Source organism: Leptopilina heterotoma, unplaced genomic scaffold (assembly GCF_015476425.1).
Source record: "Leptopilina heterotoma isolate Lh14 unplaced genomic scaffold, ASM1547642v1 Lhet_77, whole genome shotgun sequence".
Classification (NCBI taxonomy): domain Eukaryota; kingdom Metazoa; phylum Arthropoda; class Insecta; order Hymenoptera; family Figitidae; genus Leptopilina; species Leptopilina heterotoma.
Window position 1 is genome coordinate 404,361 of NW_025111177.1, and position 17,675 is coordinate 422,035.

At 24.5% G+C, this 17,675-nt stretch overlaps 2 protein-coding genes across 2 annotated transcripts; one reads left to right on the top strand and one right to left on the bottom strand.

Annotated features, from left to right (window-relative positions):
• The first annotated feature begins 93 nt into the window (after positions 1-93).
• On the top strand, positions 94-5,650 carry LOC122510906 (dihydrolipoyllysine-residue acetyltransferase component of pyruvate dehydrogenase complex-like). Its single transcript, XM_043625860.1, has 10 exons — positions 94-259; positions 765-946; positions 1,106-1,284; positions 1,369-1,543; positions 1,847-2,052; positions 2,379-2,676; positions 2,754-2,930; positions 3,022-3,206; positions 4,730-4,830; positions 5,060-5,650. The coding sequence occupies exons 1-10, from the start codon at positions 133-135 to the stop codon at positions 5,227-5,229; spliced, it is 1,800 nt and encodes a 599-aa protein (XP_043481795.1). The 5' UTR covers positions 94-132; the 3' UTR covers positions 5,230-5,650.
• Positions 5,651-7,064: 1,414 nt separating this feature from the next.
• On the bottom strand, positions 7,065-12,984 carry LOC122510886 (serine/threonine-protein kinase PAK 2). The gene is made up of 3 exons (XM_043625827.1): positions 12,345-12,984; positions 11,695-11,966; positions 7,065-9,295 (listed from the first exon to the last, which is right to left on the bottom strand). Exons 1-3 carry the CDS (start codon positions 12,484-12,486, stop codon positions 8,171-8,173), a joined length of 1,539 nt encoding a protein of 512 aa, XP_043481762.1. The 5' UTR covers positions 12,487-12,984; the 3' UTR covers positions 7,065-8,170.
• Between the last annotated feature and the right edge of the window lie 4,691 nt (positions 12,985-17,675).

Below are 17,675 nucleotides of genomic sequence, written 5' to 3' on the forward strand. Positions count from 1 at the left end.
TTAATAATTAATTGGTTTAAAAGATTAATTAATGATAAGAAAGAAAAAAAATAGGAAAATATTAAAAATTAAAGACTTTAGAGGTCACTGCGAGGACGTCGGACGTCGTCTGCTACTAACATCAATAAAAAAATGGCGCAAATGGTGAGATGTAAATTCGGATTGTTTTCATTGAGATTTATAAATCGGAAAGTGCCACACATTACCTTACCAACGAATCTTCAACGATTATGTTTTCACACAAGTCAAATATTCGACGGTAAGTTAATATTAACAAAAATTAAGTGAATTTTGTATTAACTCGAAAAGTGAGGTTATGTTCAAAATACTTCACATGTCGAAATAACTTATTATTTCTTAGAAATTAATACATGAATTTTAATTTTGCTATTAAATATTTAATCTTCCACAGTGTCTTTATTGAAATTATCAATTATTTTTATTTTTAATTATCTATTTTGGTTATGCAATCAAAAATTTGTGCGAATTGTACGGTAGCTGTCAAAATTTCTTTTTCATCCGAAATATCGAGGTGTTATTTAATGAACAATTTTTCGAGAATTAATATTTTTTACTGTTTCGTTTTATTGTAATTATATTTTTTATTTTCAAGTTGTGATGGTGTATTCTTTCCATCAAGATTCAAGGTTATTTTAGGTTAAAAACTCGATCTCTAGTTCGAGTTGAACTTTTGATGGTTTTGACAATTTTTTTTAAATTAGAGTAAATTGAAGTTATTATTTACTTGTTATTTTTATTTACAGTGAAGGGCAAACCCATTTTAATGCCTTCACTTTCTCCTACAATGGAGACGGGGACAATTGTCAAATGGATGAAAAAGGAAGGAGATCCAATTGCTCCAGGAGATGCTCTCGCTGACATTCAGACCGATAAAGCAGTGATCACTATGGAATTTGACGATGAAAGCATTTTTGCCAAAATAATCGTAGGTTTCTTTTGACTTTCCTCAAAATTGTCTTAATAATATTTTATATATTAATGAATATTTATTAAAATATTAAAACTTTTTACAGTAAATTGAATATTTAATTAAATAGTAGCTATTTATTTAAGATATTTATTTAATTTTATATTTATTTACCAGGTTAAAGAAGGGGTAAAAGATATAAAAGTCGGAGATTTGATAGCGTTAGTGGTCGACGCTGATGAGGATTGGAAAAGTGTGGAAATGCCTGATTCTGCTTCATCATCGGCTAGTGCACCATCTACAGCGCCTGCCGCTACTTCGGCTCCTGTAGAGGCTGCTGAACCGCCTCCTGGACAGTTCGTAAAAAAAATATTTCTCTTCATTTCTGAGGAAAATTTCCCTTTATTTTTCTATTAATTTTTTTCCTTTACTTTTTCAAGACAAAATGTTGCAATGCCGGCACTTTCTCCGACAATGACTTCGGGAACGATTGTGAAATGGTTGAAACAGGAAGGCGATGGAATTGAACCTGGCGATGCAATCGCTGAAATCCAAACCGACAAGGCTGTCATGACATTCGAAATGGATGAGGAGGGAGTCATTGCCAAATTTTTGGTACTTCAAATTTTTTTGTCCTCTTTTTTCTGCTTTTGAAAATTTTTCCTTTTTTTCGTTTTCTTTGAGGACTTTACTTTCTTTGCTATCTTTGGAGATTTCTCGAAGTTTGTTTTCTCGAAAGTTTTCTCTAAATTTTCTTTGACTTTTTTTGTATTCTTGAAAGTTTTCTCTAAATTTTCTTTGTTTTCTCCAGAGATTTCTTTGTTTTCTCTGGAGATTTTTTTGTGTTCTTTGAACTATTTTCTTTTTGGAAAAAAAGTGTAGAAGGAATTTTTAATTAACGATGAAACAATTTTCAAGGTTCCCGAAGGCGCGCAAGCTGAAGTTGGACAATTAATAGCAATTGTAGTCGAAAAGGGAATGGATTTGAAATCTGTGGTCGTTCCCGTTGTGACGAAACCAGCCGCAGCGGGTGCAAGTCCGGCAGCGAAAGCTCCCGCCCCGGAAAAAGCCACTTCTGCCCCTGCAGCTTCGTCTCCTTCTTCCAAACCTCCACCGAGTGGCCAGTAATTAAACACATAATTTATAATTTTTTAAATATATTTAATTTAAATTTATATATTTTTAAAAATATTTAATTTAAATTCACATATTTTTTAATTAATATTTAATTTAAATTTATATTTTTCAAATATGTTTGATTTAAATTCGTCTATTTTTAAATATACTTAATTTAAATTCGTATATTTTTGAATATTCTTCATTTAAATTCGTATACTTTTAAAATACATTTAATATAAATTTATACACTTTTTTCAACATATTTAATTTATTTAATTTATAAAATAATTAATTTCGTAGTTTGATTAACGTTTGATTGAATTTTTCGCAGAGTTTACGGCCTGGCTGTGAAGCGACTTCTGGAAGAATACGGCTTAAGTTCAGGATCTGTTAAAGGAACTGGCCGACCGAATCGTCTATTGAAAAGTGATGTTTTAACGTTTATCCAAAGTAATAACGTTCAAAAACTCACTCTGAAATCGGGTACAGAAAGCACGCCGGGAGCAACAAAGACTGCAGAATCATTTGTTTCGACTCGAACGAGAAGATCAACTGGTCCATCTACTTACAAAGACCTAGAAGTTTCGAATATAAGGGCCGTCATTGCAAAACGACTCGGAGAATCGAAGGTATTGATTTGGTATTTTAAAAATTTCAGATTTTTAATTATTAGATTGTTGAGAAGTAATGTGGAGATTTTTTCCAGAGCAATATTCCTCATTCCTACGCGAGTATACAAATTAAAATTGACAAACTTAATGAAGTACGGAGTAAACTTCTGGCTGATAATGTGAAAGTATCGGTTAATGATTTTATAACAAAAGCAGTTGCTCACGCTCTTCTGGAATGTCCGGATATTAATTGTTTATATCAAAATGGACAGGTAAAAATATAATTAAAGGAAATTTTCCCTTTTAATTAATTAATTTTATTTTTTAATAATTATATTAATCGTAATTAATTAAAATTTTTAGACGGTACGAGCTCCGAGTGTAGACGTTTCAGTGGCGGTTGCAACTCCAAACGGATTGATTACTCCTATTGTTTTTAATGCTGCAACTAAAAGTCTCAGTGATATCTCAGCAAATATTCGAGAACTCGCTGTTAAGGCTCGAGAAGGAAAATTGAAACCTCAAGAATTTCAAGGAGGATCCTTCACGTAAGGAAATTAGCTCCTATTTTTTCAGGGTTGCCACAGGTCAGAAAATTCAGGGAAAAGTCAGGAATTTTTATTAAAAGTAATGGAAAAAATCAAATTTTTAGAATTCATAAGATTAATTATTTTTAGCAAGAATTGAATTATTTTCTAGATTTTTTATACAATTCTTGTCAAGAATTCAATTATTTTCAAAAATTTCATTAAAATCTTGTCAAGAATTCAATTCTTTAAAAAAATAACAATTTTTAGTAGAATTTCAATTACTCTTAAAATATTTATAAAATTCTTGTCAAGAATTCAATTATTTTTAAAAATTTCATTAAAATCTTGTCAAGAATCCAATTATTTAGAAAAATAATAGTTTTTCTTAGAATTTCAATTATTTTTAAAATATTTATAAAATCCTTGTCAACAATTCAATTATTTTCAAAAACTTCATTAAAATCTTGTCAAGAATTCAATTCTTTAAAAAAAATAACAATTTCTAGTAGAATTTCAATTATTTTCAAATTTTTTCATAAAATTCTTCGCAAAAAATCAATTATTTTAAAAAATTTTAATAAAATTTCTCTCAAAAATTCAATTATTTTCTTAAAATTTTATAAAATTCTTCATAAGAATTCAACTATTTTCATAAAGAACAAAACTCTTAGTAGAAATTAAATTTTTTTCAAAATGTTTTAGAAAATTCTTCGAAAATATTCGAATTAAAATAAATAAAATTTTTTTTTTATTAAAATTAATAAATGACAAAATTCTTCGCAGAAATTCTATTATTTTTAAAAATAACTAAATTTTTAGCAGGAATTCAATTATTCTCAAATTTTTTTATAAAATTTTTCGTAGAAATTCAATTATGTACTTTCAAAAATTTTAATAAAATTTCTCTAAAAAATTCAATTATTTTCTATAAATTTTATAAAATTCTTCGCGTAAATTTCATTATTTTCAAAACTTTCAATAAAATTCTTGCCAAGAATTCAATTATCTTTATAAATAATAAAAAAAAAACCTTCAGAAGAATTCAATTATTTTCATGAAGGACAAAACTCGAATTTTTCGAAAATTGTAATTAATCTTAAAAATTTTATTAAAATTCGTTGAAAGAATTCAATTATTTAAAAATTTGTTGATTAAATTCTTAAAGAGAATTCAATTTTCAGAAACATTCAATTATTCAATAAATTATTTATTTTTGTACTTTTAAATATTCGAATTCTCGTAGAATTTTGTAATAAAAAATTGATTTAATAATGAATTTCAGTTAAAATTTTAGATAAAATTGAATATTAAAAGCAATAGTTTGAATTTTTAGAAATAATTGAATTTTGAAAAGATTTCTAATTAAAATGTTTGAAAATTTTAATTTTTTCATACCTTTAACTAACAATTGTTTTTCTCGAAATTAAGGAGAAATAAAATTATGTTTTTGTGGCAGCTCTGTTTCTATTTTTAGTAAAAATAATTTTTTTTTACAATTTCTGATTAAAAATTTGATTACTAACAAAAATTTCTATTTAAAGGATCTCCAATCTTGGAATGTTCGGTATTTCCGAATTTTCCGCCATCATAAATCCACCACAAACTGCTATTTTGGCGGTTGGAACTGGTAGAGCAGAATTAGGTAAATTCAAAATATAATAGTTTAATTAGCAATTAAATTTAACTTTCTACTCAACAATTTGTATTTAATTAAATAATACTGATATTACTTTAATTAATTAAATTGAATTAAAATAAATAAATTAATTGAATTTAATTAATTAATTTAATTAAATTAATACTCATAATTTAAAAAAATATTCAAGCGGTTGATTTTAAATTTTTTCTAAGGTTAATCTCGTCTTTTTCAGATGTCTCGCTAACGAAATCGACTTTAATGACAGTAACATTATCCTACGATCGACGAGCGATCGACGAGGATCAAGCTGCCGATTTTTTGGCAGTTCTTCGTGCCATGTTAGAGGAACCCACTTTCCTAGCAGTGGGCAGAGCTCAAGCAAAGCGATACCGACGCGAATAAATATTATTAATTAATTAATTAATTAATTAATATTAAATACACGAATTGTAATTTGCAAGTTTCCATAAAAAAAACTCGCACTGCCTTCAAGAGAGAAACAATTCACTGTACAAATGCGGAGAACTCTTTCGAGTTTTTTTCTAGAAAATTTTGTTAAGTCTCAAGCCGATCCTTCGATCGGATGTCGCAGTTTGCTAACGAGTTCATCAAAAAATTATTCCCAACTCAACAAATGAAAGTAATTAGAAATAATTATAAATAATAGTTGTCCAATTAAGAAATAAGAACTCGATAGTTCAGTCTGCAACGTAGCTAGAAACCTTATATAAAATAAAATGTAAGACCAAAGCATTGGTTCCAATTTGAGTACAAAGAGCATATGTTACTTCAAAACCAAAAAAAAAAAGGGAATTTTAATCAATTTGCTTCGTATTTTAATTAACACCCTGAAGCCGCAATATGGAATTCAATTACCGGAAACTGTAAATTGACTTGTAAATAAAGTATTTATTGTTCAGTTTTTTTTGTCGGTTACATTGGTTAAAATTTGCGTTTTTCTTTTATATTCCATTAACTTTAAAATCACGAATTTTTGTAGAAAACGTATTTTTTCTAGTTCTGACAATAATTTTGCTTTACAGAATATAAAAATTGAATTTATTTTAAATTATTTGGAGAATAATTTTATACTTAAAAATTACAAAAATAATTAAATTTTGTAAGAGTATGCGATTACAATTTATTTCAAATTGTTTTTCGAAATTAGTTAAATTTAAAAATATTTAATTGAGTTTTCGAATAATTAAAATTTTGTGAAATTGTACTTCAGAATTAATTTCGATGAAATTTCTCTTATTGTTCAAATAATTTATTCCCAAAGAACTTTGTAAAATAATTATTAAAAATTAATTAATTAATTTCAGATTTTTACAACTTGAGTTTTTCTTCACGAATAATTTAATTAATTTTAAATATATTTCTGAAGCAAAAGATATGAGCTAAAAAATATTCTGACCAAAATTTTTTAATCCTTCTCTTCTGGAATGTCATCTGCACAATAATAGTAAGTGCTACCATTATCTAGAATTACTTTCTCAACACAAAATTCTGTAATAAATTATTAAGAACATTGTTTCATTTAAATTTAATAATTTTCAGTAAAAATGTTTTCAGTAAAAATGTTTTTTTTTTTCTTTTTGCCAATATTATGATTTAATGAAGAATTTTAGAAATATATTCCACAAAAGAATTGAATTTTTTTGGAAGTTACAATTTTATAAATAATAAAACAATGAAATTTAAAATTTTAGAAATAATTAAATTTCAAAATTTTTCAAATTTTATTAATTTTTCATCGCAACTACAATTTATGTAAAAGTTTATATTTAAATATTTAAATTTCTTTAAATATTAAATATTTATTTGTAAAAATCATGAAAATCATAAAAATTTTAAATAATTTTAGTTAAAAATTCGAATTTTTTAATTTTGAAAAAATTACAGTTTTTTTTAGAAATAATTTTTTTTTTAAAAGGTTTGAAATTGAAAATTTAGAAAATTAGATTTCTAAAATATCGAAAACGTTAGTTTTTCAAAAAAATTGTTATTCAAAATGATTTTCAATTTGTTTCACTAATAAAATTAAATCGTAAACTTTTTTCTTTTTCTGTTTTTTTCTTTTTCCTTTCTTCGAATATTTGAATTCTCAAAAATTGAGAAGAATTTCAGTTAAAAATTCCAAAAATACTTGAATTTATTTAAATTTTCCAGAATTTTTTACTAGAATTTAATTTTTTTTGTTACGTTTACAAATTTAATAATTGAAAACAAAATTCTCGACTTGTAAATAATGTATTTATTGTCCATTTTATTTTCCACGGTTACATTGGTTAAAAAAATTGCGTTTTTCTTTTTTTTTTCTATATATATCAACAAGACCACGTTTATATCACAGTCTAATTTTCGATTAATTTTTCCTTTTTTTCATTTTTAAAAATACAATCTAAATTAAATATATTTATATATAGAAGTAAAAATACATCTTTGCTTCCCTCAATTGTGTTAAATAAATTCTATTTATATACATAATATACTAAGTAATATGGGTTAATTAGCATTTAGCGTTGAGCAATCAAAAATGCTCTCAGGCACATTTTTTATTTTTTTTTGTCTAATATTTAATAGTAAAAAGGCTAAAAAAAATTGTGTAAAATTCTTTTATAAAATTTGGTTTCTTTAAAAAAATCAATTTCATATAAAGTTTGGTCCCCTAATTAATACTAAATCTTAATACAGAATTGTGACTGGCCTCTCTAAATAAAATTGGCACTACTTTGTTTGCTTGTTCTTTATGCGCGAATAAAAAGTAGAGGAGAGTATTTTATTCGACTAAGATACGTTAAAATCAACTTTTTTTTTGAATCTTAATGAATTTGTTTTTAATTCATATTTTTAGCGTTTGAAAAAGTAAATTCAATTCTATGAATTTTTTCACGTCTGAAGTTGATAAATTCTTTCTTTTTTCAATTAATCTAAATTTACAGTATTTGATTTTTTTATAGTGTCTCAATTCACTGACTCGTCGGTATATTTGAAAAAAATTAAATTTTCCGTTTTTCGGATTTTTTTTACTGTTTTCTGTATTAAAGTAACAAAAATCCGTTTGAATTCAAAAGGTTCAAATCTTTAATTGGAAAAATTTCCAAAGCGCTCTTTGAAATTAGATTTTTTCAAATATTCTTTTTTCAAATTGATAGCAATTCAAAAGTCAATGAATAAAACTGTGATGCGTGAAAATTGTGGCACTTTCCTCTACTGAGAAAAATCTAAGAAGAATTTTTCGAATAGAAAAATAAATTTCAAGGCTTTTTAAATAAATTTAACAATAAATTGAAAAATAAATTTAAAAATAAATTTAAAAATCAATTTTAAAAAATAAATTTTAAAAAGCCTTGTGTAAAACTTTTTGCGCCGCTCGAATGAGCGGATTAAGACTACTCAGTTCGGCACAATTGTCGAGGAAGGGATGTGCGAGTAATTCCTCGGCAGACGATCGCTCGTCAACCTCAACGGCGAGGCAGCATTCGAGGAAATTTTGAAAGATCGGACTCAAAGTGTTCCACCTTGGAATCGATGGTTTTCCATTTGCCGAGGCGATTAAATAAAGAGCACGAAGTGGAGCTTCGTTCATATAAGGCGGCTCACCTTCAATCATTTCAATCGCCATTATTCCCAATGACCAAATATCCACCTTCTTTCCGTATTGTTTCCTAGTGACAACTTCCGGTGCCATCCAATATGGAGTGCCAACCATTGTCTGCCTCTTCTCATCGCCAACGATATTCGCACAAAATCCAAAATCCGTCACCTTCACCTCACCCCTCATTCCCAATAAAACATTGTCCGATTTAATGTCACGATGAATAATTCCCTTCGAGTGGAGGAAACTTATGGCTTTGAGAACTTCACGACAAACGGCGGCGATTTGCGCCTCCTTCATCACAGTCTCGGTGACGACGTCCGTGAGTGGTCCGCCCTCGAGTAATTCCATAATTACCCAGAGATGCTCGTCGAGAAGATAGGCGTCGAGGAAATTTACAAGATTTGGATGTTGGAATTCTTTGAGAACTTTTATCTCGGTGAGGATGAGTTCTTTTTTTAATTGTTTGGAGAGATCGATTATTTTGATCGCTACTTTTTCGCCGTTCGTTAAGTCGGTGGCAATGAAGACAGTTCCTGATGCACCTGCACCGACTTCTTTACTTCGTTTGAAACGATGATTTGGATCGTTACAGTTACAAATTCGGCGGAGTTCTTCGAAAACTTCCTCGTCGCCGAGTCTTGTGATTATTGACTCGGCTTTACGTCGAAGGACGGGACTTTCCTCTGCGTCGGGTATGAATTGCTCTTGAGGCACGTGAATTTCGTCGGGAGAATTATCGTCTATTTGATAATTACTTAAATCCTCCAATATTTCAGTCAATGTTTTCTCCGTTCGTGTGTGTTGACGTGGGGCTGGTTTCGGTGGTTTTCCCAATTTCGGCGGTAATTCTGGTACCCTTTGAATCTGTCGAAGGAGAAACGAATTAATAGGAATTGAAAATTGAAAAACAACCTTGGTTTTTTAATTCCAGACATGGGATTGACATTGAAACGCAAAAAAAAAATTTATACGAACTAAAAATTGAAAACAATCTTGGTTTTCAATTTCAGACTTAGGATTGACTTTTTACTGATTTCAAGGCAAGTTATTAAATTTTTCCCTTATTCTCATCATTAATTTCAATTCAGTTTTTGTAAAATTCAGTTATTTTCAAAGAAAACATTTTTTCACATTTTTCATCAAAAACACAATTATTTTTGAAAAATTGTAATAAAATTCTGCAAAATATAACGATTTTGTTCAGAATTATTAATTAAAATTAATTTCAATTTTCTAAAAATTTATTCATAAAAATTGTTAAGAAAACTCATAAAATTCAATTATTATCAAAAAATTTTAACTCATTCTTCTCTAATTCAAATATTTTTTATAATTTTAATTAAATTCTTTAAGCATTTAATAATTCAACAAAGTTTAATTAAAATTTCCTAAAATTTTAATTCAAAACCTTTTCAAAAAAAATTACTTTATAAAAAAATTATCATTTTTTCAAAATTCAAAAATTAGAATTTTTAACTAAAAATATTGAAAATTTTAATAAATTTTTAAAATAAATATTAAAATAAAGGTAATTAAACTTCTACATAAGTTGCGATAAAAAATTAATAACTTTTGAAACCTTTTTGAAATTTAATTATTAAAAAAAAATTCTACTGTAACTTTTAAAAATTCAATTATTCTGTAGAATATATTTCTAAAATTCTTCTTTAAATCAATTATTAATCACTTTTGCAAAAATTCTTTGAGTATTTAATTATTCAATGAAAAAAAGAAAGTTTATCGAAAATAATTCTATAAAAATCGTTTACAATTAAATTTTACGAAATTTCATAATTATTCGAAAACTATTCAATTCGATGTATATTGAAAAAACTCGAAAAAAATTACTAATAAATAACTAATTTAAAAAAAATTTGAATTACAATTTTTCAAAGAGCAAAAAGTTGTATAATTTTTAATTGAAATTATTCAAAATTCAATTCTGGAGAAATTTTAATGGAAAACCTTTTAAAATTCAATTATTTCCAAAAATATCTACTACAAATCTTCAGATATTCAATTATTTTCTTAAATCTTTTACTCATTCTTCTCTAAATATAATTATTTTTGATAATTTTCATTACATTAAAAAAAATCAATTATTTTTAATAATTTTCATTAAATTAAAAAAAATGCAATTATTTTTGATAATATTCATTAAATTCAAAAAAATTCAATTCTTTTAAAAAATTTTAATGCAAATTCTTTTTAAATAAAATATTTTTTTTGTAATTTTTGAAAAAATTCTTTGAGAATTCAATTATTCAAAGAAAAAAAGAAAATTCTCGAAAAATAATTGCTAAATTCAATTTTACAAAAAAAATTCAATTATTCCGGAATTATTCAAATAATTCTTTTTAAAATTCAACTGATTTACAAAAAAAAAAATTGAAATGTTTATTACAATTTAATTTAAAACTTTTTGAAATTGAATTATTTCTAAAATTTCTATAAATATTCAATTATTTTTCGGAAATTTTTAACTCATTTTTCTCTAATTCAATTATTTTTGATAATTTTTATTAGATTCTTTGAGAATAAAATTATTCCAAATAGCAGAAAGCTCTTTAGAAATAGAAAGAAAGTTTAATTAAAATGCAATTGTTTTTTATTCGATTTTACGAAAATTGCATTTTTTTTTAAATTATGTACAAATAAATAACTAATTTCAAAAAAAGAAATGTGTATTAGAATTTTTCAATAAAACAAATATTCTTATCTAATTGAATATTTTTTGATAATATTTATCAGATTATTTGAAAATTGAATTATTCCATAAAATAAAAGAAATTTCACTTAAAATACAATTTACAATTCAATAAAATATAAAAAAAAATTTTCTTAGGTATATATAAAAATTAAAGTTGTATCTTTTCAATTTTTTCAAGTTTTTAAATGTGAAAAAATAGGACAGTTTAATTTTTTAGAATGTTTATCAAAAAACAAGAATTTTTCTATAATTTTTAGATTTTTAATATTTTTTCCCTCTAATTTGGACAAAATTCCCTAAAATATCTTTGGACTTGACTTTAGGGAGAAAGATTTGACTCACGTTATCTTTTACGCTTTAAAAATGAAAATAAGTAGCATTTTACAGAAAAAGAAATTGTATTTTTCGAAATATTTGAAAAAAAAAATTCAAAATAGTCGCATTTTATCAAAATAAATTGAAAGAAGAAGCTTTTTTGAAAATAGTTAGCTAAACATCGTATCTTTTGAAAATAAGTCGAAATTAAGAAATCAAAAAATTCACTAATTAATACCTGACTGTCAGTGGAACTCGCAGAAGCCGAGCCATCAGAACCTCCGGATTGATATTTTTTCGCCAAGATCTTATCGATTTCCTGTGACTCTTCCTCGATTAGATCTTGCGTTACAAACGGTTTGAAAACCTCCTCTTGTGGTTTTCTCTTAATCGAATAATTATAATACTTAATAGCCTGTAAAGCTGCCGTCGGATGTTGCGTTTGCTCCGATTTTGTAATTTGTGCATTTAATAATCGAATCCACGGGTCTGGAAGGCCCTCCAATTGTCCTGGAAAATTAAATTCAAAAATTAAATCCAAACATTCACTTCGAACTTAATTTTCCAAATTAATTCATTCTCATATTTTTAAAGTAAATTCTTTTTTACCTTTTCGATTTAGTATTTACCGAGTACAAAACATACTAAATTTTTAATTCCAAATCAGACCCCCTTGACTTATGCTAAAAATAGAACTTAAGAGAAGACCCAAAAATTCCTAACGTTCGAATAAAGTACTTTTTTGTTTTCAAAATTCAAAAATGCGATAAAGACAATAACGAAATGTTTTAAAATCAATTTTAATCTTTCACTTGACGAATTGTAATAAAATTTTCTTAATTTGAACGTTTAGAACGTTGGGGACATAAATCATAAAATTATACTAACCTGTGAACTTATTTTTACTGACATGAAACTGATGTGAGACATTTGTAGGAAGTCCAATTTCAGCAGCAGTATTCAACGTCTCCAGATGATTTCCACTGTGATGTTTCTTTTTGGAAAAAAACTTACTGATACTCAAACTCATTTTCTTACGAAAACGAAAATACTTTCGTCTCTCCGTTTTGAAGAGTTTAGAAAAACCACAGATTTTGGCAAAAATATTATACACTTGTCAAAATGATTTTTTTTAGGTTAAGATCACTTCTCGGTTAATAACACTTTCATTTACGATGATTCACACATGCATGTATATATTTATAAAATATATATTCTCCAATGCAATTTTATTCCCAGCAAACACTTTGGAATAACATTCAATTCATCCATGTGCCATTTATGGCATTTGTGTCAGATTTTTCAGTTTCCAATTTTTCCACTGCTGAAAAATTACACTTTGGAAAATGAATTGTTTAAAACAATGCGCCTTTTATCATCATCCGGTGTGCAAATAAAAGGCGTTTACGGTTTGTAAGCTTATCAGTTGGAGTTTTTTTATTATTAAGTTTATATTATTATATATGTATATACTAAATTACTATATGGGTGTAACTAAAATGACAATGATGCTGAGAATGACAAGAATGACGCGCGAAACAACGCCATCTGATGATTAATCTGATATGAATATATGAGATAGATAAGATTGATATTAAGAGGTTTGAAAAACAAAAACAGGCGAAACGCGAAAATAACAGGTAATCTACTAATTATTGGCAGTAATTACAACCATTTAGAAACAATAAGTGAAGTACTTTTTTACCATTAGTCCATTTACATAGTCTTGACGTCTTAGTAGAGGTTTAAATTACTATCAATTCACAAATTTAAAATTTACTCTTTACAATTTTATTAATTTATTATTATTTACCACATTATATTATTTTCTTCCTGATCTATTTATATTTTACAAAATTTTTTTTTGTTTCTTGAAATAAAAGAAATTGAATTCTTTTTAATTGAATAATTGAATGCCTTAAAGTTGCAGCGAAGTTCAACTGGTTGCCTATTTGTCGGTAAGGTAGAAATTTTAAATATCAACCTCTACAAAAGTAAACAAACAATTATTTTCGAAAAAGTCAAAAGTTTTTAGATAAATAAATTGCGTTCAGCATTTATTAGATTCAATTAATAAACTGTTAAGTTGTCAATATTTACAATAATAGCTATTAGACACTTGGAAAGAGAATAAAGAACCGATTATAAATCCTAATCGGTATTTTTTGTCGCCAAAATGATTTATTTTAATAATAAATCAAATAAACCGGTAAACTACAACTTTGAGGTTAGTGTCCTAACGTTTATTTTTCGTCCTTAAATTTTAAACGCATATTTTAAATCATCAAATTTGAAAAAAGTTAAAAAAAATGGTAAGAGAGAAAAAAGTGGAAAAAATTTATTTGATCAGATCCAGGTAATTTTTTTTCGTGAATAGATAAAATGACAGAGAAGATCAATGTCCTTTGAAGATTTTTTTTTATTATAGACTTTTGCTCCCTGCTTTTGCTATAGCAAAATTTGTCGACACGTTCTTTTTATAATTTAGGGTTTATTTACATTTATCTACTGAAAAGAGTGCTTCAAATTCTCTTTTCTTTTTTCATTATACAAATAAAGGAAAAAAATGAGAAATGTTCGAATATTATTTTACTTATACTACGATCCACGTGTCAAAATTAAATATATGTAAATTAATAACAAATAAAATATAATAATAATAAAATAATAAAAAAATACAAAAATAAAATATAATATAATAGTAAAATAATAAAAAATACAAAAATAAAATATAATAATAATAAAATAATAAAAAATATAAAAATAAAATATAATAATAAAATATAAATACCATATCACGATTACTGTAAATTAATTGTAGTATTTATTAAAATATTTGGTTATTATTGTAAAAAAGCTTTTACTCTCTTATATCATTTTTAATGAGACCACTCGCGTAATAATGTTAACTAAAAAAAAAAAGCAAACAGTATTAGGTCGTGAATATGTGAATGAAATTTATACACACATTAAGCGAGCAACGTTCTGTCAAGTGCACTTGAAATTTTTCATTTAGAAAATTTTTTTTTCCTTTAAATTTCTATTAAAAGTAGAATGCTGAATATTTTTAAATTATAATGATTACGTAGTATATAAAATTGTTAGCAAAAATTTAATTATTATCAATTTTTTAAATGTTAAAATTCTAGGCAAAAATTCAATTATTTTCATAACAGAAAAAAATGCGGATAAAAATTTCACATGAATTCAAATTAATTAAAAAAAATTTTTTTGATAAAATTCTACGCAAACATTCAATTATTTTCATAACTGAAAAAAAAATTTTTACAGGAATTCAATTATTTAAATTTAAAATAAAATTGACATAAAATTTGTCGAAAAAAATCATTAAAAAATTTTTATAAAATTCGCAAGAATTTAATTATTTAAAAAAATTTTATAAATTTCTTGTCAGAATTTTAATTATTTTAAATTATATTTGCAATAAATGAATTATTTACAATGGAATTTTAATAAAATATACCTGAATTCAATTATTCTTAAAAATTCTAATTAATTTCTTTGCAAAATTTCATATTATTTTGAATTTTAAAAGAAATTTATTTAAAAATATTAAAAAAGTTGACTTTTTAAAAAAAATTTTAATTATTCAAATTCTTTTGAAATTAGTTGAATTTTTTAATATTGTTAATTAATTATTAAAAATTATTGATTTAGAGAAGAATTTTAGTTGAAAACTAAAGAAATATAATTGAATTATGGAAAAGTTTCAAATAATTACAATTTCCATAGAAATAATTGAATTTTGAAAATGTTTCAGGAATTATCATAATATTCTTTGCAAAATTCAATTATTTTCAAAAAATTTTTTTTTTAATTGTCAAGAATTGAATTATTTTCAAAAATTTTTTTTTTAATTGTTGTCAAGAATTCAATTATTTTTTTATAATAAAATTCTTCTCCAACATTCAATTATTGTCAAAAATTTTAATAAAATTCTGGGAAATAATTCAATTATTTTAATAAATAATAAAATTCTTAGCAAAATTATCGTAATAAAATTTCTCGACAAAATTTAAATATTTTCAAAAATTGTAATGAAATTCATTGATAGAATTCAATTATTTTCAGTAAAAATTTTCAGTAATTAAATTCCTTTAAAGAATTCAATTATTTTCAAGATAGTTTTAGTATAATTCTAATATAATTCAATTACTATCAAAAATTTTAATAAAAATCTTCTCAAGAAGCTAATTATTTTCATAAACAAAAAAATTCTTCACAAAAGAATTGAATTTAAAAAAAAATTTTTTTTTGATTAAATTGTAGGAAAAAATTTAATTGTTTTCTTAAATAATAAAAAATTTCACAGGAATTCAATTACTTACAAATTTTTCTATAATTTTTTTTTTTACAGGAATTCAATTATTTTTATAAACAAAAAAATTTTACACAGAAATTCAAATGTTTTTAAAACAATTTTAATTATATTTTCTAAATAAAAGGAATTTCAAGCTTTTCTAGAATTTTAATATAATTCTTTGCAGAAATTCATTAATTTTCAACAATAACAAAATTCTTGGCATGAATTAAATTTCATTATTTTAATAAATAAGAAAATTATTCGCTGGAATTCTTATCAAGAATTCAATTCTCTTATCGTAATAAAATTTCTCGACAAAATTTAAATGTTTTTAAAAAATTTTAATGAAATTTGTTGGTAGAATTAAATTATTTTCAGTAAAAATTTTGTGTAATTAAATTCCTTTAAAGAATTGAATTATTTTCAAGAGTTTTAGTATAATTCTAATAATTCAATTATTATCAAAAATTTTAATAAAAATCTTTTTAAGAAGCTAATTATTTTTATAAACAAAAAAATTCTTCACAATAGAATTCAATTATTAAAAAAAATTTTGAAAAAAAAAATTTTGAAAAAAAAAAATTTTTAATTAATAAAATTAATTTTTGAATTAAATTGCAGGAAAACATTTAATTATTTTCTTAAATAATAAAAATTTCCCAGGAATTCGATTACTTACACATTTTTTTATAAATTTCTTCGCAATAATTTCATTATTTTTATAAATAATGAAAAAACTTTGTGGAAAATTTTTTAATATTTGTTTTTAAATATTTAATTGATAATATTCAAGTAATTGGTTATTTGAATGAAAAAAAATTTTTTTTTTCTTTAGTAGCAGAATCAGTAGTGTACTAGTAGTGGTACTATTATTTTGACGTCAGCAATGAGACAATGACTTTTCCTGATGTTAATGTAACATTATTACTGTTCTTTTGTACAAACAGTGAACATACGTCATAGAGATGAGATAGATGTGCGATTCTGGAAGCGTTGAGCACAAAGAAGTTTTGCGAACTGAATGTCAAATGGGAAGAACTGAGAAATAATAATGAAGAGAAACAAACACAGTCGACTCCCGTTTGATCGGCAAAACTTGAATTGTAGATATTATGCGAATGAAAGATCAGTTCGCTTTCAGTTCAAGATCAGCTCGCATCACTGTGCAAAGGGAGCGTATAGTCGTGTCTTCCCCCAAAGAAAGCTAATCAGAACAAAATTCACTGAAAAAAAAAATATCAACAACCATTTTTTCAATTTTTTGTAAATTTTCAATTTCTTTACTCAAACTTCATTCTTTATTTTTTGTAAATTCGAAAATTATTCAATTATTGTACTGAAAAATTAATCCAAAGTTGTTTTTCGAAAATTATTCAATTATTCAAAAATCATTCAATTATATTTGTAAATTAGTAAATTAATATATTTGTAAATATTGGTAAATTAGTAAATTATTTCATTATTTTGTATTGTTTGAAAAATGAAAAAGCCCGAAAATGTAAATTTTAAATTTTTAATTTTGTAACTAAGAGAACAATTTTTAAATTAAAACGAAATTATTTGGAATATGGAAAAGAAAGCAAATTAAATTTTAGTCGATTGGTAAAACTGAACTGAATTCAAATCTAAATCTAAGCAAATTAATAAATATTCCTGAAAATCAATTTTTTTTACTTTATTTTTTTTCCATTAATTTTTGTCATTAGAAAATAAATATCAAAAAAGAATGAAATAATATTAAAAATATATTTTCGAAATTTAACGTTTTTATTAAATATAGAAAAAAAAATAGAAAAAATATTTTAGTAGGAAAATAAAACGAATGGAGTGAAATTAAAATTTGTTCCGAAAAAAAGAAGTAAATAACAAATAGTGTATAAATATTATAATAGTGA

Bases quoted from the DNA above. Each gene is read 5' to 3' on its own strand.
- LOC122510906 (XM_043625860.1), top strand. From the start codon at position 133: ATGGCGCAAATGGTGAGATGTAAATTCGGATTGTTTTCATTGAGATTT. The intron at 3,207-4,729 runs GTAAGGAAATTA...TTCTATTTAAAG, and splicing joins TTTCAAGGAGGATCCTTCAC to GATCTCCAATCTTGGAATGT. The intron at 4,831-5,059 runs GTAAATTCAAAA...CGTCTTTTTCAG, and splicing joins AACTGGTAGAGCAGAATTAG to ATGTCTCGCTAACGAAATCG.
- LOC122510886 (XM_043625827.1), bottom strand. From the start codon at position 12,486: ATGAGTTTGAGTATCAGTAAGTTTTTTTCCAAAAAGAAACATCACAGT. The intron at 11,967-12,344 runs GTTAGTATAATT...TTAATTTTCCAG, and splicing joins CAGTAAAAATAAGTTCACAG to GACAATTGGAGGGCCTTCCA. The intron at 9,296-11,694 runs GTATTAATTAGT...CTCCTTCGACAG, and splicing joins CGAGTTCCACTGACAGTCAG to ATTCAAAGGGTACCAGAATT.